The 27,308-nt window shown below is 37.8% G+C and overlaps 5 protein-coding genes and 1 pseudogene across 7 annotated transcripts; 4 read left to right on the top strand and 2 right to left on the bottom strand.

Moving 5' to 3' along the window:
• Nucleotides 1-467: 467 nt before the first annotated feature.
• LOC113664174 (protein max) lies at nt 468-4,793 on the bottom strand. 2 transcript variants are annotated; one of them, XM_027179768.2, is made up of 6 exons: nt 4,710-4,793; nt 4,587-4,628; nt 4,129-4,236; nt 3,236-3,310; nt 2,501-2,549; nt 468-2,328 (listed from the first exon to the last, which is right to left on the bottom strand). In XM_027179768.2, the coding sequence occupies exons 1-6, from the start codon at nt 4,773-4,775 to the stop codon at nt 2,090-2,092; spliced, it is 579 nt and encodes a 192-aa protein (XP_027035569.2). In that variant the 5' UTR covers nt 4,776-4,793; the 3' UTR covers nt 468-2,089. The 2 variants fall into 2 exon arrangements, with proteins under 2 accessions (XP_027035569.2, XP_027035570.2); XM_027179769.2 differs by lacking the exon at nt 4,587-4,628.
• Nucleotides 4,794-5,157: 364 nt separating this feature from the next.
• On the top strand, nt 5,158-10,404 carry LOC113664178 (alpha-(1,6)-fucosyltransferase). The gene is made up of 4 exons (XM_089194236.1): nt 5,158-6,735; nt 7,470-7,646; nt 8,518-8,668; nt 9,237-10,404. The coding sequence occupies exons 1-4, from the start codon at nt 5,603-5,605 to the stop codon at nt 9,546-9,548; spliced, it is 1,773 nt and encodes a 590-aa protein (XP_089050362.1). The 5' UTR covers nt 5,158-5,602; the 3' UTR covers nt 9,549-10,404.
• A 608-nt stretch (nt 10,405-11,012) lies between these two features.
• Nucleotides 11,013-20,307, top strand: LOC149033929 (UDP-glucuronosyltransferase 2B1-like). Its single transcript, XM_089194240.1, has 5 exons — nt 11,013-11,204; nt 16,618-17,230; nt 17,739-17,948; nt 18,237-18,525; nt 18,844-20,307. The coding sequence occupies exons 1-5, from the start codon at nt 11,046-11,048 to the stop codon at nt 19,124-19,126; spliced, it is 1,554 nt and encodes a 517-aa protein (XP_089050366.1). The 5' UTR covers nt 11,013-11,045; the 3' UTR covers nt 19,127-20,307.
• Nucleotides 11,449-14,058, top strand: LOC149033930 (uncharacterized). Its single transcript, XM_089194238.1, has 2 exons — nt 11,449-11,690; nt 11,765-14,058. The coding sequence occupies exons 1-2, from the start codon at nt 11,524-11,526 to the stop codon at nt 13,536-13,538; spliced, it is 1,941 nt and encodes a 646-aa protein (XP_089050364.1). The 5' UTR covers nt 11,449-11,523; the 3' UTR covers nt 13,539-14,058.
• LOC149033931 (uncharacterized) lies at nt 13,995-15,803 on the bottom strand. The gene has a single exon (XM_089194247.1). The coding sequence runs from the start codon at nt 15,647-15,649 to the stop codon at nt 14,759-14,761; it is 891 nt and encodes a 296-aa protein (XP_089050373.1). The 5' UTR covers nt 15,650-15,803; the 3' UTR covers nt 13,995-14,758.
• Nucleotides 20,308-20,534: 227 nt separating the features above from the next.
• On the top strand, nt 20,535-27,111 carry LOC149033932 (UDP-glucuronosyltransferase 1-2-like; annotated as a pseudogene). The gene is made up of 5 exons (XR_016183028.1): nt 20,535-20,799; nt 22,498-23,108; nt 23,880-24,089; nt 24,675-24,963; nt 25,376-27,111. The product of XR_016183028.1 is annotated as a UDP-glucuronosyltransferase 1-2-like (transcript).
• The last annotated feature ends 197 nt before the right edge of the window (nt 27,112-27,308 follow it).

The following is a 27,308-nucleotide window of genomic DNA, read 5'->3' on the forward strand; positions in this document are numbered from 1 at the left end:
GTTGCGTGATATCCTAGAAAATTGCTGCAAAGCATACTAAGGATTTACAATGCATCAATGACGGTTTGCTGAAAAAAAAAGGTGACCAATGCTGAGATGTTCACAACTTTCATCAAAATGTCATGTTTGTAACAAGCTTTCTTTCTGATAATACTTTTCCATCTTAGAGCACCAATTATTCATAATTCAAACTGCCTTTCAAAGAAAATTCCAATCAAAAATAAATTTGTCAACTTTGTGCTGAGGCTGAGAAGGTAAAATTGGATTCACACAGACTTAAAAATTCCAGTAAAAACAGCAGAGTACCGATGATTTTTAAACAAGAAACTAAACATGTTTTTTGCTTGAAAATATTTGTAGTATTCCAGCGGTTTCATAAAAAAAAAAAAAAAAAAAGATTTCAGTGATCATAGATCCCAACCCAAAATAAAGACAAAAACAAGAATAAAGTAAACACAACTGTACAATTATATTAAAACAGACACTATATTTTGTAATTTCCTTCACTTGTTACATATACAGACTGTTATTGGACAAGATAGTTAAATTCAATTTAACCCTTTCACTCCCAATATCTAACTGACAATTCTCCACACTGTCTGTAATAAATTACTCATACTTGTAGCTCTGAGAATTTGGTGGTAAATCAAACAATATCTTTTGCTTATACTTTTCTTAATTCTCATAACTAGGCTGCATGATATCATATTGATATTGTCAGGAGAAGTTACTCCTTGATCAATTCTGGAGGTGAAAGGGTTAATGAAAATATATCAGTGACCAGATTATTTCTTAAGGACAATTCCCATACAGCACCTAATCAAATTTCTGAGCAATTGAAAACCATATTAAAAATGTGCAGGAATAATTTACAAATTTACAAGGAAAAAGCATAAATTAGCGGCAGAACCAACCCATAACATCAGAATAAAACTTAGATCCAGCAGAATTCATTACATCATTCTTTAGTCACCTTATTTTTTTTTAGAAGGAACATGTGAATGTAGCTGTCAAAGCTGCATATCAGCTGACTCAGATCAATACCTAACCAAAAGTTCAATTCTCTTTACTGTTTGTGAGAAACTGATCTCAAAACCAGTCTTGAGAATTAAGTGTTTGATCAAGTATTATCTCCCCACAAGTAATGGAAGTATTTAAGATTAACTCACTACAGATCTTAACTTGAAATTTGAAAGTTTAGAAAAGAAAGTCTCAAGGTTGTGTGATTGCATCGATGGCCTGACTAAAAAAATTGTTTTTTGTGATGGACACATTGAGTATACACAAAAGCTGGCTTTCACCTTCAAGCATCTGATTTAACAGTCTCAATCATTGATTAAAGAAACAGCCCTCCTAACATCTTGACACAGATTTCCTGAACATCATTTATGAGAATTGATATTACATTGCATAATATGCAAAGGTTGCTGACACCTGATACACCAGGTAACTTTGGGCTGCCCTTCATGAACCTAGCATGGGACAAATATACCCACATTTTCTGCACTTGCAATTGTTTGTCTTCAGTTCATGCCCAGCTCTTACTGGGATGGCTACCTACAATATTTCCTTTGTTCTGACAAGGTGTTATTATTGGTGAACCTTGGTTTTCACAACATCAGAGGAGAGGAGCGTGTGATCTAACTAGAAGTCAGCATCATCACATTAAAGTGATATCAATTGATAAGGTCCACACATTTCTCTCTCAACAGTTTGGCAAGATCCCTAAATTACAAATTTTCCAGATGCTTAGGCAGTTTACATACTGTACAATAAGAAAGAAATTTAAAAATCTACCTGTGTTAGACTAGCTACTTTGCAGCCGGTTTGATTAACCCTTTAACTCCCAAGATCTGATTATTAATTCTCCCTTCTAGCTATTACACATTTCCTTGTAAATCAGTTATGAGAATTTAGTGTTAGATCAAGATAACAACTTCTACCTACTATGTTGGAGTTTTCTCAATACCTGTTTGCAGGATAATGTCTGGATATTCTAGGGAGAAGTTCCATGTTAATCACTTCTGAGAGATAAAGGGTTAGGAGAAAACCTTCCAGCACCTACAAACTCTGAAGAAAATTTCCGAAACTAAATGTCACGCTTCCTCCTCTTCACTCTGTTACTGTATTCATCATCTGAAGTAATCTCTGCATTGTTGTTTTCCACTTTGATGGACAAAGGGGAGCTTGGGTCTTGTTTCAGTTGTCCATCAAGGAGCCCATCTCCTGATGGTGAAGTACTGAGGATATTATCTGTGGACGACAGCAGAGCAGTTGTTGCATCGATACTAAGTTGTCCTGAATTGCGAGCTTTTTCCAGAGCTCGAACTGTAAAAGAAAGAAACACAATAACTAATTGATTTTATTTCAGCAATGGTATATTGGAAAGTTGATCCTCTACCCAATCTTCACGTTAAGAAGAAAGTAGGAGAACTTGTGAAAAACATTTATCAAAAAGAAAACGGAATAAACAAACTTTCATCATTCACACATGACTTGCCTTGTTGGTCAAGTATGCCATTTTGTCGTTTGAGGTCATCAATGTCAGTCTGATAAAGAAAATAAACTGTTAATAAAAACTGTGAAAGATATTTTAAGAAGGGATGAAGATGCCTTCAAAAACCTACCTCATCTTAGGTGAAAAAATATTTTTAGTGTTCAACGCTTTTGAAATGTGACAGTCATGCGGCTTGTTAGGAAACAAACCCTGAAAGATTCAGTTTCAAAATCTTAATTCATTTTGCATCCTGTGCCAAGTTTAACACCACCCACTCTTTCCATTCTTATCCTTCTAGAAGTTTTCATATTTGCCTACCTCATCCACATATTATTTTCTGCCTGAAGGCAATTTTCTTAAGTTTAACATGATCACCCTAAAGTCTGTTTATTCTTAGTGATGCACTGATAACTTAACAAAGGAAGCCATTCTCAAGCTCACAAAATCTCAACACCTGAGACACATTGGGAATGTTTCACATTATGTTGATTATCACCTGAGAGATCATGACAAGTAAACAAACCTCAAAACCACAAAATGATGAACTTCAACCACTAATGCTCACAGTTTGTTTTCTCACGACAATAGTCTTGTTTTTGTAGACAAAACAAAATTCTAGAGATGCTTGCCGTGTTCATGATTTCCTGAGTTTCTCAGTAAAAGATCAAATTCCTAACATCAACTCATAGTCCAAGAGATACAAGATTTCCCCAAACTGCAATATATGACTACACTCACTTGATGTGTATGATTTTTTCTTCTCATGAATTGTATGTAATCTGTAGCCTTGTTTAAAATCTGTGCTCTTGATGCCTATTGTAAAACATTTATCGATATTATCTTCATAATATTTTGATCACTACTATTTATTATTATTAATATTATAAATGTAATTTATTCTAATCACCACTGCATGTGAAAGTGGTTTGATAATAGAGGGATAAATTCTTTTCTGGTTGTTTTTTAGCAAAATGGTCAATCTCATGATTTTAGACAACAAATACAGCAACTTGACAAGGCAAGAGAAATGATCTCATGCAAAAATAACTGAAATGTGTCTGCCTCAAAGACTGGTGGCAATTTGACAGATGTTAGGAGAGACTTTCTCATATGCTAAATCAACAGAATCAGTAAAAATCCCACCAATATCACATTTATCAGTCAATCACAAAATTATCACTTAGACATGTTCAATCAAGTGTGTATCTTCCTGTTCGGGCAAGCCGTCACAACACAATCTAATTAGTGGACTTGCATATTTATTCCTCTGAGTGAAGTGAAAATGATCAACATTGAAAGTGATGAACAGGCAAAAAATATTATCTTCAGTTTCGCTTTGGATGCACACTTCACCAAACTTTATAATCTTCTACCTGAGGTCAAAATCTTAAACAATAAATAATTTCGTATCTGCATGAACCGGGATAAAATTAATATTATGAAATTTTTTGTAAGGTCGCTAAACGATGGTCACTTTGATGTTCGATTCGGACAGAATACAGATGAGGGTTACCAGAGAAAATCTAGCGCTTCTAACACTGATTCATTACGCAGAGTATGCTAGTTTCTAGCGGAGCAGTTTAAAACTAATTAAATTTGCAGATGGAAAGGAAAGCATTTCGCAATCTTGCCTTCTCTCCCTGAAGGGACGGTATCGAATCTCGTAGATGGGCGAAACTATCTTTTATGTGATCTCGTCTCTTTCTTTCTAGGGCATTGTGGTGAGCCCTCTTATCGGCCTACAAAAATAAAGTGGAACATAGTTTAGTTACAATATCACAAGAGACCTGCAGACAAAACCTACTTAGAGAATTCATTGCGACGCGCATTCTCGACTCTCATAAAATATTCAATCGTAAATCAACATGGCAAAGTTCCATGATAGCGTGACGCCAACACAAATGGTAAAACCGTGATTCTAAAAGATTTCAACGATATTTCAACCGATATTAGTCTATTCTGAAAGCCAGTCTTACCGATTAACCAAGGAAAAACTTTAAGAAAAAATAAAGCGGTCAAAACAAAAACACGTGGTTTTCCATGTGGATAATTTTGCACGCGTAATTTGACACCAAAACACAAAACTTACCTGGGTCATGAATTGAGTTTCTTCGACATTTTCGGTTCCCTCCTGAACAGAATCAAACAAATTCGAACAAAATCGTTTTTTTCGTAACTTCCTAAGCAATCACAGAGAGAAAAATTAATTTACCTCGTCGCTTTCGATGTCGATTTCCTTCTCTTCGTCGCTCATGCCTCCTTCGTCTCCCTTCGCCATCAGTTGTCCCTCGTGATTAAAGCACGTGTCAGAACATGACGCCGATTTCACTGGGTAACGACAGCCAATCACGATGCAGATTCAGCAAGCGGTCAGTAATTGACAGGCCGGAGCCCGTTGATGGGTTTTCCAGAGTCTTTTTGTGCCGAAAAAATTCAGTACACAAAATTGTAAAAAAGATCAAACGAAATTCAAATGAAATGAATATAAAAACGAAAGCTACGATCTTATATTAGAGAGCCTATCTGGAAGCATATCCGAAATTTTATAACCTGAAACTGCACATCGCTGCATTCTGCAAAACACAAACAAAAAAAGTCAACTGTCAAGTATCAGAGAAATAATTTTTTTGCTAAAAGGAAAGCGTTTAACTTGACGCACAACTTGGTCCAATTACACGGAATAACATCGGAAGTGATCGGACAAAAGTTGATCGGAGAAGAGTTGGTTCCACTGTCGACGTTTCTTCCCCAGACTTCTTTGCGATCTTGAGTGGCCGCGGGTACATAGCGCCTGGAAGGATATGTACGGGAAACACGAGAAACTCATTATCTGACGGGAGTTTGCGCTTTCTATCTGAAAGACAGTGCTCACTGGGTGTTGGAAAGGAAATTCTTGGCAATAGATGCCTTGTTTGATGATAACTGCTTATTTGATGTCCAATGTTTTCCATTTCTACGATTTCGACTTCATTGCGGTAGCGAAACAAAGACAATTTACTACGGAGGTTCATTGAAAGCCGGTATCGTGTTCATGTTAAGTTCTAATGAGACATTAATACCCCTGTTTTCTTTGTGAGGATTCGCGGGATTTCTCGGTTTGTTTAAATGTCAAAAACAACTTGGAAGTATGTCTTTCTTTTGGTATCGCTATGGCTGCTTATCCTTGGCTACATGGGTTATCAGCTTTTCTCCGTTGTCGACGATGCAAACCGAAGCGCTGTCGCACTTCTGCAAAAGGAAAGACAAATCGAACTGCTACAGACTCAGAATGGGGGACTAAAAAAGAAGTTAGCGGAATTTCAAGCAGACAAGAATAAACTCGAAATGGAAGTAGCCGAACTTAGACAGAAGAACTCAGATCTTCAACGCAAACTAACAGCTCAGAAATCCTCGATTGTTACTCCTATGAAACCGCATGAGCTCAAAGATAAGCGTGATCAAGATTCGGAAGTAGCGATCACTTCATCGGTAAAATTTACGCCGCCTAGTCTGGAATTTTTAACAATAAGACGAAGAGCAGAGAAGGAATTGAAAGAAATGTGGTATTTTATAAGTGCTGAGGTGAGCAGAATTAAGATGTCTGCCAGCGAAAGCGTGAAATCGAAGCTGACAAAGATGATGTGGACTGTTGAAGACATGCATCATGTTTTGTCTTTAAACTTTGAAAACTTAAAATCTATGGATGGACAAAGAGAATGGGTTGAAAAGGAACATAAAGAACTTAGCGATCTTGTCCAAAGAAGACTGTATCATTTGCAGAATCCAACCGATTGCGATTCGACGAAGAAGCTGATGTGTCAGCTTAACAAAGGATGTGGTTACGGTTGCCAAGTTCACCATCTAATGTACTGTTTCATTGTTGCTTATGGCCTTCAAAGGACTCTTATAATCGACTCTAGCGGTTGGAGGTATTCGCCTAAAGGCTGGAATGGAATTTTTAAACCCGTTAGTGAAACCTGTACAAATCATCAGGGGAATATAGCGGCATGGAGCGAATCCGCGTCGAAAAGCGAACAAAATATTTTGATGCCAATTGTCGATAGTTTATACCCCAGGCCTCCCTACATGCCGTTGGCTGTGCCTAAAGATTTGGCCAACAGAATACAGAAAATTCACAGCCATCCGTTCGTGTGGTGGATAGGGCAGTTTGCTAAATATTTATTTCGCTATTCACCTGCTGTGCAAGAAGAGATTGACCAAAAAAGAACTTTGCTTGGCTTCAAGAAACCAATTGTCGGGTAAGATTTATTTAGCCTGTGTTGACTTAAAGACAAAAGCAACCGGATGGTATTTGAATAGCTGTTAGGTAAAATAGTCTTGTAAATTGTTTCCTGTAAATGATTATTAAACCATCAATATTAAGTCATTTTATATTTATCATTTCTTATTTCTTTTAGCCCAATTAAAAATTTAAATCATCCTGAAAGCCCCAGCACTCAAACACCAAAGATTTTATCAGTGATTCTCCATTCTAGTTGCAACAGAAAGCCATGTTAATTAGTTAAGAGATTTTGTTGACATTTTTGCTAAATTTTGTCACCTCTTTGATAAATAATCTATTGATACTGTAAGAAATTATAAGTAATTATCTGTATTTCTCTCTTGTTGTAATGTCATGGTTTAAATTTCTATTTGTTTGTCTGTTTGTTTTTAATTTTCAACAAGCTTTCCTTCTTCCCAGATGTGTTACAATATTCTAAGATAAAAACAAACTAAAAAAAAATGAATGAATGAGTTCCAAGGAACAATTTTAATCACAACTTTCTACATCTTACAAACTTGTGATCTCATACTGACCAGTAGATGTTTTATGTTTGAGATACAACTAGATATTTTACAAATATGTATCATCATAAATTTAAAACCTTTCTAGCAAACCTAACTGGTCAAGAGGGGTGCTATCTGCTGCTCAAAGTAGGAAGCTTTGAGTGGGGATTTTTTTAAAAAAATTTCTCTCTTTTCTTTTTTTCAGGGTTCAAGTTCGTAGAACTGATAAAATTAACACAGAAGCAGCTTTTCACTCCATTGAAGAATACATGTATTGGGTAGACTTGTACTATAACAAGCTAGAAAGAATTCAACCTCTGAAACAAAGACGTGTCTACCTTGCAACAGATGATGCTAATTTATTGCCTGAAGCAAAAGAAAAGTAAGTCAGAATTTCATGGTTTTTACTAACATGTCACCTTAGTTTCTTAGAATAATGAACTTGGAACAACTGTTTAATGTGTGAACCTTTTTGGATGCATTTTTGTACAGCTTGAGCTCTGACAGTTTTCAGATAAGTAAATATTGTGTTGGCTCTTCAAAAAATTTGGGAAATTATGTTTGGATTTTTTAAATGTGTTTTATATCCTTATATATGTAAACAGTGGATAACATTAAAAGCATTCAAATTGGATACTCAAACACAGAATATCCTTTGCTATTCTGAGCAATGCACATGGGATTTGTACCTGAAAAATATTGCAATTCTTACAGGAATTAATTAGTTAAAATCCTTTTTTCTACTTTGTTATTTCACCGTTTTGGTTTATACTCAAAGAACTATCCGCTTCGGCTTGGTAAATATCCACCACTAGTTACCTCCACTTTGGTGAATAGTTGTTAACCCTTCAACTCCCAGATCTAATTTGTAATTCTCCTCACCATCAACCTTACAATTCTTACAGTTTTAGTTCAGAGAATTTAGTATTGGATCAACTAATTATCCCCAAATTGATATTTTTCTTTATTCTCATCAATTGTTTGGTTGATATTGTATTGATATTGTTAGGAGAAATTCTGTCTTGGTCACTCATGGGTGTTAAAGGGTTAAGTACACTATTTTTCTTGCATCTAATGAATGTCTTTGGAGAAGAAATAGAATAAAGATTATGTTACTCTATGTCTTCTTGGCTCTGAGCAAAATACACTCATGATTTATACTTCCATGCTTTGGCAATCATGTTGCATTTTAGAAAAATTAATTGATATAGAGATGAATAGCCTTTTTTTTTAATCTGATGTCTCCTTTTCAGGTACAAGAACTATGAATTTGTTAGTGATCAGGAAATTTCCAAATCTGCTGGCCTTGGATCACGTTACTCTGACTCTTCTTTACATGGAGTTCTGTTTGATATTCAAATGTTATCAGAGTGTGATTTCTTGGTTTGCACCTTTTCTTCACAGGTAAAGTATGCCAGTTATTGACTTTTTTTTGCTTTTTGCCTTAAGGCAAAAGGTACATCCTTGAGGCAGGAGCACAGCCCTGTTAAGGGAAAATGGTATATCAGTTAAAGGAGACTAAACGAATCAAGTCCCAAAAATAGAGTATATTTTTCAGTTGAAAAAAAATACCAGATGAGAAGGTATAAAACCAGACTCAACCAGGATTAATAAAGATTGAGAAAGATAAACCTGATAGCAAATGAGGCACTAAAGAATGGAGTAAGTTTGGAATAAATCCTTAACCTGCTGTGAGTGTAGCTACTTTGAAATTTAGTTTGTTAACCCTTTACACCCTAACATCAGTATGCATATTCTCCATACTGTTCTCTATACATTTCCTAAGGTACCGACGAGGAGAAAATGTTGAACAATCAAGAGCTTTTTTAGATGGTGATCATTTCCCTTATTCTCATGACCTTAATGTGTGATTCAGGGGTGATATTGTACAGAGAAATTAGATGCTAATCACTCTCAGGGGTTAAAGGGGAGAGGGCAAAGGCTGAAAACTTCTTTTCTTATTTTCTACCAGGTTTGCCGTGTGGCCTATGAACTGATGCAATCATCTCAACCTGATGCTGCTAAAAAATTCCAATCCTTGGATGACATTTACTACTTTGGTGGTCAATCTGGTCATGATGTGAAAGCCATCTATCCCCATCGTGCGCAAGATTCTACTCAGATAGACTTAGCTGTGGGAGATCGTGTTGGAATTGCTGGCAATCATTGGGATGGATATTCCAAGGGTGTCAATCATAAGACTCGTCAAGATGGTCTTTTCCCATCCTACAAAGTCGAAGATGTCATGGAAATTTTTGATTTCCCAACCTATGACGGAGTTTAGCTGTAGCTATCTTCATATGAAACACTTTCTAAAATGAATCAATAATCTGGTAGAAATTATGATTTTTAGTTTTTTAACATCAAGTCATAAATTAATATATGGATTAAACATAGAAGTCACGTAGAGAAAGAAATGAAATATGTACCAATAGCTAGGCTAATACAATCATGGTTAACAATTGAAACCACCTTGCGTAACTTTTTAATTTTCAAACGTTAACCTTACAATCCTGAAATCCAAGAAGATGATAAAATATCTGGACCATTAAAATACATTTATCATAATAACATTGTGATTACCTCATCAGTCTTTCATTGAAATAATCCAATTTCCTATGTATAGATATGTAACAAAACTAGTCAATTAATGTCATTCAAATCTGTTACAAAAGCTAGCTTCATATTTTAGTGGCAAATGTTAATGACTTGAATCTATCCATAGATGTGCAGAAAAGGAAGTTTCTCTATAGGCAACATTGAAAATAACGCATTGAAAATATCATACAGCAATTAATCCTTTTTACTCCAGCATTAGTGCTGACCTTCTCTGTTCTCCTCTCTATAAACTTCCCTTGGTTTTGAAAAGGAGAATTAACTAAAAAATTAAAGCTTCTTAGGTTGGGGATCATTTCCTTTATTCTCATGATATAAATGAATTATTCAACGGTATTACTCTAGGGAGAAATTTAAGGATGGTCATTCTTACAAGTTAGAGGGTCAGTGTTTTATGCATCAGCTGTGCCTTCATCAAGATATGAAATACTCGGGGAGTTTGATGCATGCTGATGCATGAATCAATTGTGTAGTTAAATGTACTTTCCATTGTTCAGTCATTTTTTCTAGAAACAAACTAGCAATTGTTTGTTTGTGTTTCTTTTCAGCCATAGTTGAGTCATATGACACTTCCCCAACCTTGCAGGCTGATTGGCCTTCAATTGAATGCAACTCTAATTGTAAAATGCATCTCCTCCTCTTTCATCTACTTCATCTTTCTCCTCCCACCTGCCTTCCTACCAGTTTTGCTTGGCCTATTTTCACTAAAAATTAATGGTTCAGAGTGTCAGTAATGTTGAAAATGAGTATGTTAGGCCATGGTGCATTTTAAAGCTAAGTTTGGGATATGGAGGTGTAGCTTACTGGCCTCAAAGGGGGCTATTAAATTTGGATATATCAGCATCAAGGTGTTCTATGCAATTAGCCTCAGAAAGTTGGCCCTAAATGTCTTGATACTGACTTAAGTATGTGGACTCTTCCCTTTCTCATAGTTGTGGTTGAAAATAATTGACAAATTCTATTTACATTAGACTGTTGAATTTTGCCCAAACATTGTAAGAGTGGATTTTGGAGCCCCTGGGGCGATAGCCAGTGCCACGACAGAGATGCATTACCCGCCCCCCCTCCCCCCGGCCACGCTCTTTTTTCTCTTTCCATACCCCATTCACCCGCAAGACAGGCTTGCGTGTCTGAACCTCAGACGTGACGTCACTTGATCAAAAAAATGGCGCTGAAAGCTATGATCGTCCAGCTGCTTGTTGCTCTTGTGACAGTAAACTTTGCGATGTCGACCAGAATTGCAGGTTTTAGCCCAACAAATTCGGGGTCCCACTATTTCACCATAAAGAAAGTTATGGAGGAATTGTCCGCGCGCGGACACGAGGTAAGGTCAAAGAGCAGCCTGCAGGTTACAGGAGTATTGATCGACATAGCCATCGTTGACTGCTAGAAAATAACTACAGAGGCATGTAAACTCTACGTGCTTCTGATAGCTATGAAGGAAAGTAAAAAAAAAAAGATGCAGTGCGGCATACTGTATATTCTTTCCGCTGTGGTAGTCCTGCATGTAGGAGTTCATAATTATTTGGAATTTTCGATCGTGCAAAAGGAATCTGTGGCGGTCATTCACGCTTCTCATAATGGCGGACCCCCGGTTAGGCCTGGGATCTAGGGTATGAAACCGAGGCCATCCAGTCATAAGCATGGCTTCCAGTAGAGCAAATTCAAGTCTTACTGAAGATGATATTCCCGGGTCCTCTCTTTCTGGCCGTAAGCCAGAAGAGTTAAAAAAGCAAGAATTAATTTTTTGGCTTAGATGTCGTGGAGATAATGTTAAAGGTCTTAAAACTAAAGCGCAGTTAGCGAAAAGGTACGTTTAACATTTTATGTGCTTAGTGACAACACTTCTGATCGATTTTGATAATTTTTTATTTTTGTAAACAGAGTAAACGACTTCATACAAACTGGTAGAGACAAAGATCTAATAGATCCAAGCGAACACCAGATATACAAGCGGAGAAAATATCTTGAGAATCAACGTAAAGCCGAGTTGATAAACAAGCGTTTATCCAAAGAGCGTGTGAGGTTTCCCGACGACCTGAAAGCTTGGTGTTCGTCGCTTGATGCCATGCCTGCATTTACGAGAGCGCAAATGGACAGCCACATAAAGAATTCTGGCAAGAACATTGCCAATAAAGATAACCATTCTATTCCAACTGGCCTGAGAAAGGCCAAAACATTTCTCGAGGACGAATATCTAGAGGAAATCCGTTGTTGTCATGACCAAAGGTACTTTTATGTAAAGGCCAATTGCTGTCATAGTTTTCGTAAGAACGAAGCGCCGCACAGTTTAAAGCTGGCATTATGTGTAATTTCAGGAGAAGTGGAGTATGGTCATTGCTCTTGTGTTGCAGGCAAAGTTGGTTACTGCAACCACATTGTAGCACTTATGTTCAAACTATGCAAGTTCTACCTTAACGGATGTACCTCCACTGAGGATCTATCTAGTGAATCAGGTCAACAACGAAAGCTTGCTTGCACCTCACAATTGCAGCAATGGCACAGGAAAGGTGGAGGAAGCAATATATGCCCTGAACCAGTGATGGAAATGGTAATCAGTAAGACCAACCTTGATGAAGAGAGGACCAGGTCTGGAGTAAAGTGCAACCTTTACGAGGCAAGAATGAAAATATCTCATAATAAAACTGATGAGGAAAAACTTAAAAGAGAGCTGTTTAAGATTAATCCAAATATGGGTTTTTCTCAAATGCTAGCTGACAATCAAGAGAAGTCTGTAACAGAAACAAAATTTGGCAAATGCTCAGTAGGATCATACTTGTCCCATCAAGTTGGTTACACGGAATCAAACTTCAAGGCCAGTATAGACATTGACTGTATTCCAAGGCGACTAGTGCCAATTGATGAAAATACACTTGAATTCCCTCGATTCCCACTGCGGAATTTAAATGGAAGTGACATGGAAGTTCCCACTAATTTATCTAACGATGAGAGAGCAATCATTTCGAAACTAAGAGTTGATGAGGATGAAATTAATAAAATTGAAATTGAAACAAGAAAACAATCTGATTGTCAAAAATGGAAAGAGGAGCGAAAGCTACGGTTTACAGCATCAAAGTTTCAGGTAATTTCAAAGAGACAAAGAAACCATGATTCATTTGCAGAATCACTGATTCACCTTAAGGAGATTACCTCGAGAGCACTAAGCCATGGAATTAAATTTGAACCCATTGCTTTAGTGCAGTACCACAAAGTTATGTACAACAGAAAGACACCTGTGGAAGTTTTACCATGTGGATTTGTTGTAAGCAAAGAGTATCCCATCCTTGGTGTGTCACCAGATGCCCGAGTAATTGATTGTGGGAGTACAGACCAATTTGGCCTTGCTGAAGTAAAATGCCCATACACAAAATTTCATGTCACCCCTCTTGATGCCTGTTCAGATCCTTGCTTCTGTATGGAAAAGATTGGCGATCAGTGCTCCTTAAAGAAGTCACACCCATACTATGCCCAAGTTCAAGGGCAGATGGCAATAACAGGAGCTAAATGGTGTGATTTTATTGTATACACCAATGTAGGCATGCACATTCAAAGAATTCAGTTTGACTCAATATATTGGAGTGAGTTAAGAGATAAACTGTATACATATTATTTTAAAAACTTTCTTCAATTTGCTGCTGCTGAGGCATCCAAAGCCTAATGCTATGTGTAAATGTCTTTTTAAATTGTTACATTTGATAACGATATTCATATGTAACTACATATCTTTTTGAAATTCAGAAACTGTAAATATTTTTTAATACATAGAGTGGTAAAATACTAAGGTTGTAGATTTATTGTATGTTTATACATGCATTCTCAATTTATTTCTATTTCATTTCATTTATTTTTCCAGAAGTTATTGATGTTAAAATATTGTTTTCTGAATGACTTTTGTGCAAATTTCAGACTCTGAAAAGGTAATATTTTTTCTTGTGTATAATTAATTAATTCCATTAGACATCTCAAGATTAGTTTACAGTGATCACAATTAACCTGGTTAGCACTACCCAAAACTAATAACATTGCCAATTATTATTCACTGGTTAATTGTGTTTCCTGCAAAGTAAGAAATATTTAGTAGTTACACCAAATGTTATAATACAGATACCAAAAGTGTGCAGTATTACTATTTAATGCTGTTGATTTTAATAAGTTTGAATTAAAATAATGTAATGCAACATTAACAAGTACTTTATTGTACACTTTGGTGTACTCTGTCAAACAGATATTATGTTAGGTTGGGCATTACACAATATGGCACAAACTGCCCACATTTGATTTACAATACCAAACTGGTGTAGAGGGATTACTTTGTCCCAAATGTGGAAGTTTTTTATCTTGTTGATTGCCCGCTCTATATGTATTCTCAGACTGGCGATTTCCTGCGTCTTGATCACATCCTCAGGAGACATTTGGCTATCCTGTCCAAGGAAAGGTGGTAGGTTTAACGATACACCAAGGGGCAACACATCCTCTATTGTGAAACCTTTGTCAGCCATCACACAATCTTTGTCGTCAAAAGGCAGATCTAAAAATCCACTCCTAGTGACAATTTCTTTATCAGAAATTGAACCTGAGTATAATTGGCTAACAAATGTTATTGCACCCCCAGGACTGATACCCACCAAACCCTTTAAGGTTGTGTGGTGCTTGTAGCTGCTGAAAAGCTCCCCATTCAGTTGAAGACTGCTAGGCATCTGGCATTTCACTTCAGTACAGTCTATGATCACTCTTGTGCTCTTATATTTGCTTTTAAATGCTTCTGGCATATACAAGTCAATGGTCGTTCTAGATGGCCATATATCAATTGTTCCCAGTTTCAAGTACATATAGTTCATCCAAGTTACAAATATCCTGCTCACTGTTGCTACAGAGATATTAAATAGATGAGAGGTGATCTTCATGAAAACCTTGCCTCAGTCTACACAGAACCATAAAGTACTCTTCAGCTGGTTTAAGGGATCTAGCTCTGCCCTTTTTGCTCAAGGACACTTCATCACATTCATCATCATCATAAGCAAGAACTGATGTATCTGTATTACCTGAAAGCCAGTAATTTATATTTTCTCCTTTTTCCCCCGGATCGAGATAATTATAAATTGCAGTGAAGGCATCCCAATCTTGAAATCCAGTATAAAAAGCAACAGTACTACAGGATGAGGTTTTAGCTTTCATTGAGTCTAGAGTAAATAATTTACTTTTAAGTAAATCATATTTACGATGCTCATCCAGCAACTTTAGCCTTAAATCTTCTATTGTTGACTCCAGTATTCCAATTTTTCGATTACATTCTGCAATAATTTCTGAGAGACGAGCCTCATGTGCAGAGAGATCAGTTTGCGTGGACACGTCCACACTTCTTGGGACGATCGTAAAATCTGTTTCTTGCACCTCGTTTTCTTCTAGTGTACCATCAGTAGTATTTTCAGCGTGGTTGCTGGTCGCCTTGTTAATAAACGGCCGTTCTTTTGGAGGTTTTCGTTTTCTTGGTGAAGTGCGAATCCAAGCAAATACCGAAGGGACGGCACCATGCGTCAGGAGATGTTTTCCAGCTAGGGTTTTCTTAAAGTCGTTCGCTCTGAAATGTTTAGAGCACACCACTGTCGTTTTAGATATCTCGAAATCGGGCCCTTCATCTCTTCTGATAGCATGAATCCATTTATCTTTTTGTTGAGAGTTTGATGGAAAAGTATAATACGAGATTTTGTTCACATTGCTGTCGCGATATCCTCTTGTAGTGCATAGCGGCACGCAACAGTGGCTTGGCATAGCGATTTTCCTTTAAAAAAATAAGTGTCCAGTCGAGACAAGAACTATCAAACAAGAGCTCAATAATAGAAACACGGATTTTACAATAAAAAAATCAATCAAATTCAGCTGGTTAAACCTTTTGTTGTCTGACACTGTAGTTTCTTTGTCTCACGTACGCTCGGATGACTGGGTGGCCTCGATTCCGTGTTAAAATCGTTCCCAGGCGCGCGCAACGTCGGCCATTATGAAAAGCGTGAATGCTAGATTGCACTCTGACCGTGCAGACCGCGCTTTGCTTGCTTGAGAATTTAGACTGTTACAGCTCGCGAGACACTGACAAATTCATTATTTTTTTATTTATTATTATTTTTTTTACAAATTGCAAATTTTTATTATCTTATTTCAAATACAAATTAAAGACTAACAATCAAAATTACTACACAGTTGCAAGGAGGTTTGGCCAACAACACGAATGAATCCGTTGCACATCCGACAAGTTCATTCATGACCTATTAACCCAATCGACTTCGATAGTTATCCAATTTATCTAGTATTATGCGGTTTTTTCAACCTGAAAAAAAAATACGTTTTCTCGGTTGTAAAATTTTATTTTACGCCTCCATGGACGTTAAGTGGAAGTCAAGAAACTCTTCTGGGAATATTGGTTTTTGACTGGATGATAAGCAGAAATAAATAACAAACGAGGGCCTTTTTAAATGCTGCCACATTTTCGATGCGTTATGCGTTACGTGCCTTGTTTTTCACGTTTTCCAGAACTTTGATTGAATTTTGAAGGTCCCTTGGAAAGTTTGATCTAGGGGCAAACTCATTTTTTCGTCAAAGGAGTTGACTACTATGATTTATCTGCAGATCTTTATTCACCTCCTTGTTTGGAGGCAAGGCTGTACACCAGGGTGTGTATTTGTGTTAAACCAGTATTTTTTTCATTACTTTTTTCTCTCTCTCATGCCTTTTCTTCAATACAGGTTGTGCTGGTTAAGCCTGCCAATCAAAACGATCCACCAACAATTGGACAGACGATACCACATAAGATATTCCACGTGCCATTTAACCAGTCTTATTTTGAGGTATTTTTTATTAAAACTCTCATGGAACATGGCATATGGAAGGCTCTAATCAGATTTACAGAGATGCAAAGTGTCATTTGCGAACACTTGTTAAATAACACTGAACTGATTCAACATCTGAGGCAGTTTGACGTGATAGTGTTTGAAAGACTTTTTTTGTGTGCTTCAATGGTGGCAGATCTTCTAAAAATTCCTGCAGTGGTTTTAATACCTTCTCCAAATGCTCCAGCAGGTTGTTCACTTTTCAAGGTTCCTTGTCCATTGTCGTATGTGCCTTCGCGTCTCGCTGCATTTACAAGTGACATGTCATTTATACAGCGTGTCATGAACTCTGTAGGTCAGATCAGTTTTGAGTTTGCTGTGCGCCTTGTGAAATCTCCAAGTGAGCGTCACCTCAAGGAAAAATATAACATTGCACCTGAGAAAGAACTTGAAGAGGTCCTCGGGAATGCTGAGTTAGTGCTCATTCTTGGAGACTTTGCACTTGAATATCCACAGCCACTTCTGCCAGGTTTGCTACCCATCCTAAATGGGATACTGCTCCATTGCTGGGCTGCCCCTTTTCAGACTTGAGTCAGACATTGTAGGTCCAGTCTCTTGAAATAATACTCTCCTGAAAAGGTTGAATGGCTGTCATTTTGCTGAAGGGTGATTTATATGATTCCTCTCATAGCATCATTAACACATGTGCATCAGGAGATTACAAACTTGAACACTGGTAACCTCAATGACTTATGATATCGAGATCTTTGATTGCCTTGTCATGGAAGCTAGCATTAATAGCAACTTCTCAGCTGTGGTTGGAAATTTAAAATAGACTTTGGAAAAAAGGTATCATGGGTCATGGGTATAAGTTCTCTCAGTTTATAATCTCTTGAAGTGAATTTAAGATGCACTTTCCTTCTGTGTAATGCCTACTAGACAAATCAGTTCCTGGGGTATTTATAGATACCTGATCACATTCTGTTTGTATTTATCTTCTTGTTTTGTTTTGTTTTGTTTTGTTTTTTTCTTTTAAGGTCAGGTCATGGTGGGTCCAATCACTGCTAAAGCAGAACCTGACCCACTTCCCCTTGACTTGGCAAACATTATCAACAGTTCAAGGGGGCATGGGTTCATTATTGCTGCTTTTGGATCGTATGCAGAAACAATTATTTCTAACAGGGCCTTCGATGTTATGGCTGTGGCTTTTGGAAAGTTAAAGCAGAAAGTTATATGGAAACTTAAAGGTATTTTTTCAGTATTAATTGTTAATAACCAGTTATTGTCAAAGTCATCATTGTCATCATTATTGTTATAATCAATGTAACTATAATTATTGATATAATGGCCAATTTACGTTTTCAACCCAGTTGTTAACACTAAATTACCTAACATTATGAGAATTGTGTGGTTGACAGTAAGGAGAATTACAATTTTGATGTGGGAGTTTAAGGGTTAAGATTTTATGTGCCTTTTATTAGTGAAACTTTAAATTCTTTGTTACTCAAGAAAATCCTTTTTATCAACTTTTTCAGGTTACATTCCTTCACTCCTTGGTCCAAACATCAAAGTAGTGAAGTGGATACCTCAGAATGATCTGTTGGCTCACAAAGATATCAAAGCTTTTGTTTCTCATGTTGGACACAGCAGTCTCTACGAGTCAGCTTACCATGGGGTGCCTGTGGTGGCTGTTCCTCTCTTTGCTGATCAGTTTTTTAACGCTAGGAAGGTAGAGCACTTTGGATTGGGTATGACTGTGGATCACAAAACTGCGACTGCTGAGGAGTTTGCTAAGACAATGGAGGATGTGATGACTGAACCAAGGTAGTGACACGTATTTTAACAAAGTTTAGCGAGTCATTTAATTTGACATGTAGTTGCATAGCTGGAAGATATCTAGCAATGTAATTGTTTATCTATGGGGGAAATCGGCGTGAAAATCCATGTTCAAAAGTTACACCGTTCAGCAGCATATGTAACAAAAAAGCCCGCATTAGGATCCTTAGAAAAGTTATTACGACACGTGCAATCGCTCAAAGTCACTGTGTGAATTATCATCCACTTTTTTTTTTTTTTTTCACTTTTTCCTGCATGAAAGAATCGTAAGTTTTTCAATGTTATTATTCGATCGTGTTTCTTCAGTTTTAAAAAAAATGCTAGGCGCATTTCTCGTCTTATGAGAGACACTCCACGGACCCCCCTTGAGAAAGCTGGTGACTGGATAGAGTATCTACTCAGACATGGTGGAGCCCAACACCTCAGAGCTCAAGTGTTTAACATCCCTTGGTACCAGTACTACTTACTTGACGTCATAGCTTTCCTTGTTGCCCTAGCTGCGTTTGTCGTCATGGTGATCAGATGGACATGTGGATGCATGTTTCGTGTGTGTTTCCGCCCGAGCAGCGAGAAAGCAAAAAACGATTGATCTCTTTTGACCCGAGCTCGTGATGTCACAAGTCATGCATCAATAATTACTTTGATTTTAAGGAATTCTTGTAGAGTTAACATTTTATAATATTCATGGAGTTGTCACCATTTAAATTTAAAGCCAGATTTAAAAAGATTCAGCGGTGAACGCACCACGTGCACCGTTTCTACGTGTAACTATAGACAATTACAGACTTCTAGACGTTGCTAGTTCGATGTAGCCAGCGAACAAACCTACATGAGTAGTGCTTTGGAAGGAGCGTTTCTTGGCTCGCGGGTAGGTATGAATCGTAGGTTAGCTAGCGAGTGGTCTGAAACGGGTCTAGACTCCCGGCAAACCTCTCCTCAACTCGTTTCAAATCTTCCCGCGGGCGGAGAAACGCGCGTTATGCAGCGCTAGTAATAAATGCTTTCTAGCAAAAACGCTTGCGGGCTAAGTTCGATATAAATAAAAGGTTCTGACGGTTGGTCAGAGTCAGCTGAGTAAGGGCCAATTTTCAATCACTGTTTTCAGTGGCGGATTCAAGGGAGGGTGTCTCACGGCTGGACTCCTCTCCTCAGACCTGTGGGTTTTTATTATTAATTAATTGTCTAACAGCAAAATTCTTGCACCAACGAGATCATATGTCACTTCTCACTATAAAGTGTTTAAAATTAACTTTCTTAGTGCTAATACCAGAAAAAGTAAAACGCTCGTCTTTTTTAAGCTCAGTGCTTAAGGCGTGGTTTCACCTGAATTTTGCGGAATGTGTGCACTTCGTCTCAGTAAAACCATTTTAGACTTCCATATTTTTACTTAAAACTTACAGTGTTAACTAGTACATATGCTTAAAGATATTTTAAGGAGATAGTTAGAATCAGTTTTTTGTATGAATTAGGCTATTCGTTCTCAATAATTATTGAATCAAGCTTTTTACCTTACTGATTGTAAATTAACTCAGAATAGCTTTCAAGGAGAGTTGATAAACTGCTCTATTGAAAGCAAAAGGTCCTAGTTCCAGCCCTGTCCAGGGCCTTCAGTCCATTAGTTCCTAGCGGGGAGATGATAACGTTGTGATTACCTGATCAGTCTTTTATTAAAATAATCCAATTTCGTACGTGTAGATATGTAACGAAACTTGTCAATTGATGTCATTTAAATCTGTAGCAAAAGCTAGCTTCATTTTCACAAGAAACAAACTAGCAATTTTCTGTTTCTGTTTCTTTTCAGCCATAGTTGTGTCATGAAGACACTTTCCCAACCCTGCAGGCTGAGTGGCCTTCAATTGAATGCAACTCTAACTGTAAGATGCATCTCCTCCTCTTCCATATACTTATCATCCTCCTCACACTTACCTTCCTGCCAGTTTTGCGTGTGATTTTGAGGCCCCTGAGACGGAAGCTAGTGCCACGGCAAAGATGCACTACCCCCCCCCCCCGCCCCTTTTGCTCTTTTTCTTCTTTCCACCCCGTACCACTTATCAGGCAGGTTTGCGTGTCCGAACTCAGGTGTGACGTCACCCGATCAACAAAATGGCGCTCAAAGCTATGATCGTTCAGCTAATTGTTGCGCTTGTGTCAGTAAACTTTTCTTTGTCGGCCAGAATTGCAGGTTTTAGCCCAACATATTCGGGATCCCACTACTTCACCATAAAGAAGGTTATGGAGGAATTGTCCGCGCGCGGACACGAGGTAAGGTCTAGAGCAGCCTTGCAGAAGTATCTCTGACCTACATAGCCATCGTTTACGGCGATACAGAGGAAGTAAAAAATAAAGATGTAGTGCGGCATACTGTATAATCTTTTCGCTTTGGTGGTCCTGCATGTAGGAGTTCATAATTATTTAGAATTTTCGATCGTGCAAAAGGAATCTGTGACGGTCATGCTAGACTTTAGACCGTGCAGACCGCGTTTGTTTAATGGAGAATTTCGACTGTTACAGCTCGCGAGACACTGACAAATTCGTAAATTTTTTCCGACAAATTTTTGCTGTCATATTTCAAATACAAATTACAGACATAATTAAAATTACTACACAGTAACAAGGAGGTTTGGCCAACAACGTGAATGAATTTGTTGCACATCCGACAAATTCCTTTATGACCTACTAACCCAGTCGACTTCGATAGTTATCCAATTTCACTAGTATTATGCGGTTTTTTCAGCCTGAGGAAAAAAGATACGTTTTCTGGCTTATAAAATTATATTTTACGCCTCGGTGGACGTCAAGTGGAAGTCAAGAAACTTTGCTGGGAACTGGTTTTTGATTGGATGATAAGGAGAAATGAACAACAAACGAGTGGCTTTTTAAATGCCGCGACATTTTTGGTGTGTGATGCGTTCCGTGCCTTGTTTTCAAGTTTGTAGAACTTAGATTCAACCAGAATACTGGATCTTTTAATTCTATATTTCGATTTCTGGTAAAACGAAAAAGATACTGATGAAACCTTGAGTCCCGTCTGTTGGTTACTTGGAAATTGTCCTTTTAATTTTAATTTCACACACATTCTGCATGCATTGCGATAGAATCAGAGATTAAGTTGGAGACTACTGACATGGCCAAAGTTCTCCATCAGTCTTCTACTCCGGTTCAAAAACCTTATTTTCTTGTAAAGTTAGATTTTATGGTTCAACACTTTCTTCTCTGTAAAGTTCTTTAGGCTGTCTTGTGAAGATCTTGGTAATCATTTGCTTCATCTACATAGCACATTCCTTACCCCTAAATCAGTGTCACTGTCCACACAAATTACATTTGCAACACATCTTTCAGAGTAGGGATAATCTCCATGAGCTCAAGAAACTTGAGCCTGCAATTTTATTTTGTTGGATAATGTGAGCTCAAAATAACCTTATAAAATTTTGTCATGTGTTGTTCAAAAATTGGAAACAGTTCCAATGTTACCAAAAGAGTAAGAAAAAGACGTATACACCTTTATCATATGTACATCACAGTTTAAAAGAAAAAGCAAACAAAAAAATTGCACAGTCTGCACAGTCTGTGCACTGTGCACAGTCTGCAGTCGGCAGTCTGTTTTATCATGGCCACCCATTTTCAAATGCAATCTGTATACAATACTTACATCTTAAATCATGCTCAGATTATCAGCAGGCACAGCTCTTTTCATAGAAATAAGTGAAAAGTTAGCTTAGCCAGGGTAACTCAGGTAAGGGTTGTCTCAGTATTCATAACCGTAAAGAAAGTCCCTTGGAGAGTTTGATCCAGGGGTAAACTAATTTTTCGTCAAAGGGGTTGACTACCATAATTTATCTGCAGATCCATATTCACCTCTTTGTTTTAAGGCAAGGCTGTACACCAGGGTGTGTATTTGTGTTAAACCAGTATTTTTTCATTACTATTTTTCCCTGCTCTCATGCTTTTTCTTCAATACAGGTTGTGCTGATTAAGCCTGCCAATCAAAACGATCCACCAACAATTGGGCAGACGATACCTCATAAGATATTCCACATACCATATAATCAGTCTTATTTTGAGTTATTTTTTGTTAAAAGTCATATGGAAGACGGCTTATGGAAGGCTCTAATCAGATTTACAGAGATGCAAAGTGTCATTTGCGAACACCTGTTAAATAACACTGAACTGATTCAACATCTGAGGCAGTTTGACATGATAGTGTTTGAAAGACTTTTTTTGTGCGCTTCAGTAGTGGCAGATCTTCTAAAAATTCCTGCAGTGGTTTTAATACCTTCTCCAAATGCTCCAGCAGGTTGTTCACTTTTCAAGGTTCCTTGTCCATTGTCATATGTGCCTTCACGTCTTGCTGCATTTACAAGTGACGTCATTTATACAGCGTGTCATGAACTCTGTAGGTCAGATCAGTTTTGAGTTTGCTGTGAGACTTTTGAAATCTCCAAGTGAGCGTCGCCTTAAGGAAAAATATAACATTGCACCTGAGAAAGAACTTGAAGAGGTCCTCGGGAATGCTGAGTTAGTGCTCATTCTTGGAGACTTTTCACTTGAATATCCACAGCCACTTCTGCCAGGTTTGCTACCCATCCTAAATAGGATACCACTCCATGGCTGGGCTGCTCCTGCACCCCCCTGCCCTGCCCACCCCCCCCTCCCTAGATGTTAAGTTTTTTACAGGTTTTACTGACGTGTCGTTGGTACCCATTTATACTCCTGGGTGGAGAGAGTTAAGTGTCCTTTGTACAAACACAGAAAAATTACTTAGACAGTCCTCTAACCTAACTGTTAGGTGACTACATCTCCATGAAAAAAAAGGGAAAAAAAAGAGAAGAAATCAAAATTTCCTGTTGAATACCCTGATTGTGACTCTCTGTGTTCTCGATCAAGTCTCTTTTTAGACTTGAGTCAGACATTGTAGGTCTAGTCTCTTGAAATAATCCTCTCCTGAAAGGGTTGAATGGCTGTCATTTTGCTGAAGGGTGATTTATATGATTCCACTCATAGCATAATTAACACATGTGCATCAGGAGATTACAAACTTGAACACTGGTAACCTCAATGACTTATGATATCGAGATCTTTGATTGCCTTGTCATGGAAGCTAGCATTAATAGCAACTTCTCAGCTGTGGTTGGAAATTTAAAATAGACTTTGAAAAAGAGGTGTCATGGGTCATGGGTATAAGTTCTCTCAGTTTATAATCTCTTGAAGTGAATTTAAGGTGCACTTTCCCTCTGCGTAATGCCTACTAGACAAATCAGTTCCTGGGGTATTTATAGATACCTGATCACATTCTGTTTGTATTTATCTTCTTGTTTTGTTTTGTTTTGTTTTTTTCTTTTAAGGTCAGGTCATGGTGGGTCCCATCACTGCTAAAGCAGAACCTGACCCACTTCCCCTTGACTTGGCAAACATTATCAACAGTTCAAGGGGGCACGGGTTCATTATTGCTTCTTTTGGATCGTATGCAGAAACAATTATTTCTAACAGGACCTTCGATGTTATGGCTGCAGCTTTTGGAAAGTTAAAGCAGAAAGTTATTTGGAAACTTAAAGGTATTTTTTTAGTATTAATTGTTAATCACCAGTTATTGTCAAGGTCATCATTGTCATCATTATTGGTATAATCAATGTAACCATAATTATTGATATAATTTTTAGCAATGCATTTTATTTTAAGTAAGACATAATGTGTCAACTGTCTCCAGTGAAGTTTAAGTCGAAATAGGTAGAATTAATGTAATAAATCCTTTAACTCCCATAAGTGACCAAGATAGAATTTCTCCTTACAATATAAATACAATATTAACCAGATAGGTGATGAGAATAAAAGAAAACATCAATATGGGGATAATAAGTTGAGCCAATACTAAATTCTCTGAACTAACATAAATAAATTTTTCACTCTGATGAAGGGCTAATGTTTGAAATGTCAGCTTTTTTACTCTTTATGGTGGCCAATTTATGTTTTCAACCCAGTTGTTAACACTAAATTACCTAAAATAAGAATTTTATGGTTGACAGTAAGGAGAATTACAATTTTGATCTGGGAGTTTAAGGTTTAGGATTTTATGTGCCTTTTATTGGTGAAACTTTGAATTCTTTGTTACTCAGGAATATCCTTTTTACCAACTTTTTAAGGTTACATTCCTTCACTGCTTGGTCCAAACATCAAAGTAATGAAGTGGATACCTCAGAATGATCTGTTGGCTCACAAAGATATCAAAGCTTTTGTTTCTCATGTGGGACACAGCAGTCTCTACGAGTCAGCTTACCATGGGGTGCCTGTGGTGGCTGTTCCTCTCTTTGCTGATCAGTTTTTTAACGCCAGGAAGGTAGAGCACTTTGGATTGGGTATGACCGTGGATCACAAAACTGCGACTGCTGAGGAGTTTGCTAAGACAATGGAGGATGTGATGACTGAACCAAGGTAGTGACACGTATTTTAACAAAGTTTTAGAGAGTTATTTAATTTGACATGTAGTTGCATAGCTGGAAGATATCTAGCAATGTGATTGGTTATCTATGGGGGAAATTAGCGTGAAAATCCATGTTCAAAAGTTACACCGTTCAGCAGCATATGTAACAAAAAAGGCCGCATTAGGATCCTTAGAAAAGTTATTACGACACGTGCAATCGCTCAAAGTCACTGTGTGAACTATCATCCACTTCAAAATATTGCATTCGATAAGATATGATCAAGCAAACAAACCCAACAGCAACTATTGACAATTACATCGGGAGATCATAAACTCGGATGGTCGTTTTTCTTTTTTTTCACTTTTTCCTGCATGAAAGAATCGTAAGTTTTGCAATGTTATTATTCGATCGTGTTTCTTCAGTTTCAAGAAAAATGCTAGGCGCATTTCTCGCCTTATGAAAGACACTCCACGGACCCCCCTAGAGAAAGCTGGTGACTGGATAGAGTATCTACTCAGACATGGTGGAGCCCAACACCTCAGAGCTCAAGTGTTTAACATCCCTTGGTACCAGTACTACTTACTTGACGTCATAGCTTTCCTTGTTGCTCTAGCTGCGTTTGTCGTCATGGTGATCAGATGGACATGTGGATGCATGTTTCGTGTGTGTTTCCGCCCGAGCAGCGAGAAAGCAAAAAACGATTGATCTCTTTTGACCCGAGCTCATGATGTCACAAGTCATCCATCAATAGTTACTTTGATTTTAAGGAACATTTCAAAATATTCATGACACCAGGTAAATTTAAGCCAGATTTAAAAAGATTCAGCGGTGAACGCACCACGTGCACCGTTTCTACGTGTAACTATAGACAATTACAGACTTGTAGACGCTGCTGGTTCGATGTAGCCAGCGAACAAACCCACATTAGTAGTGCTTCGGAAGGAGCGTTTCTTGGCTCGCGGGCAAGTATGAAACTCTGAGCAAATTTAGCCAGCAAGAGGTCTGAAATGGGTCCAGACTCCTGGCAAACCTCTCCTTAACTCGTTTCAAATCTTCTCGTGGGCGGAGAAACGCGCGTTATGCAGCGCTAGTAATAAAAGCTTGTTAGCAAAAACGCTTGCGGGCTAAGTTCGATATAAATGAAAGGTTCTAACGGTTGGTCAGAGTCAGCTGAGCAAGGGCCAATTTGCAATCATTGTTTTCAGTGGCGGATCCAAGGGGGGTTGTCGCATGGCTGGACCCCTCTCCTCAGACCTGTGGGTTTTTTAATTTTTGATTGTCTAACAGCAAAATTCTTGCACCAACAAGATCACATGTCACTTCTCACTATGAAGTGTTTAAAATTAACTTTGTGCTAATACCAGAAAAAGAAAAACGCTCACCTTTTTTAAACTCAGTGCTCTAGGCGGGGTTTCACCTGAATTTTGCGGAATGTGTGCACGTCGTCTCAGTAAAACCATTTTAGACTGCCATAATTTTTACTTAAAACTGACAGTGTTAACTAGTACATATGCTTATAGATATTTTAAGGAGATAGTTAGATCCAATTTTTTGTATGAATTAGGCTATTCGTTCTCAATAATTACCGAATCAAGCTTTTCACCTTACTGATTGTAAATTAACTCAGAATAGCTTTCAAGGAGAGTTACTAAACTGCTCTATTGAAAGCAAAAGTTCCTAGTTCCAGCCCTGTCCAGGCCCTTCAGTCCATTAGTTCCTAGCGGGGAGCTCACCCAATCATGAATTATTCACAGACGGCCGTCCTTACGTGCGTACATTAATATACCGATAAGAATTAACGGGACTTTTTGCGCTGGAAGAAAACATTAAAAAACTGCGCTCAACTTCGTGCGCGTGCGTTTGTGTGAGTATCGATTGAAGAAAAACGCCATTGTACGGCATAATTGTTCACTAATGTAGCTAAATAATGCATTGGCTCTTCTTTGATAAATACCATCGACAAAATGATGATGCAACGTAAAACAGAACAGTATCGCAGATTGCCGTTCGCTGAGTACTTGTATTGTACAGTTGGACCAGTGTAATATTTGTCCTAACAGTCCTAAGAAGAAAGATAATCTGCGATGCGTTAAAGACATTGAACTTAAAGTATTAACATTGATTCCGGGAAATAAAACCTGGAATATGTAAACTTTAAGATTATTCTTGGTTTCATTTGGGTGGTTCCGTTTTATGTGACCACCCGGCATAGCTGAAGACGATACACAGCAACAGACGGTTGGGACTCAGTCAAGGGTGACCACGACCGCTTAACCCGTTACGCCCTAAGATCATTATTCATCTTCTCCTTACCGTCCTCCATTCAATTTTTAAGGTGTTCACAAGAAGAATTTG

This window comes from Pocillopora damicornis, chromosome 14 (assembly GCF_964200805.1).
Source record: "Pocillopora damicornis chromosome 14, jaPocDami1.2, whole genome shotgun sequence".
NCBI lineage: Eukaryota > Metazoa > Cnidaria > Anthozoa > Scleractinia > Pocilloporidae > Pocillopora > Pocillopora damicornis.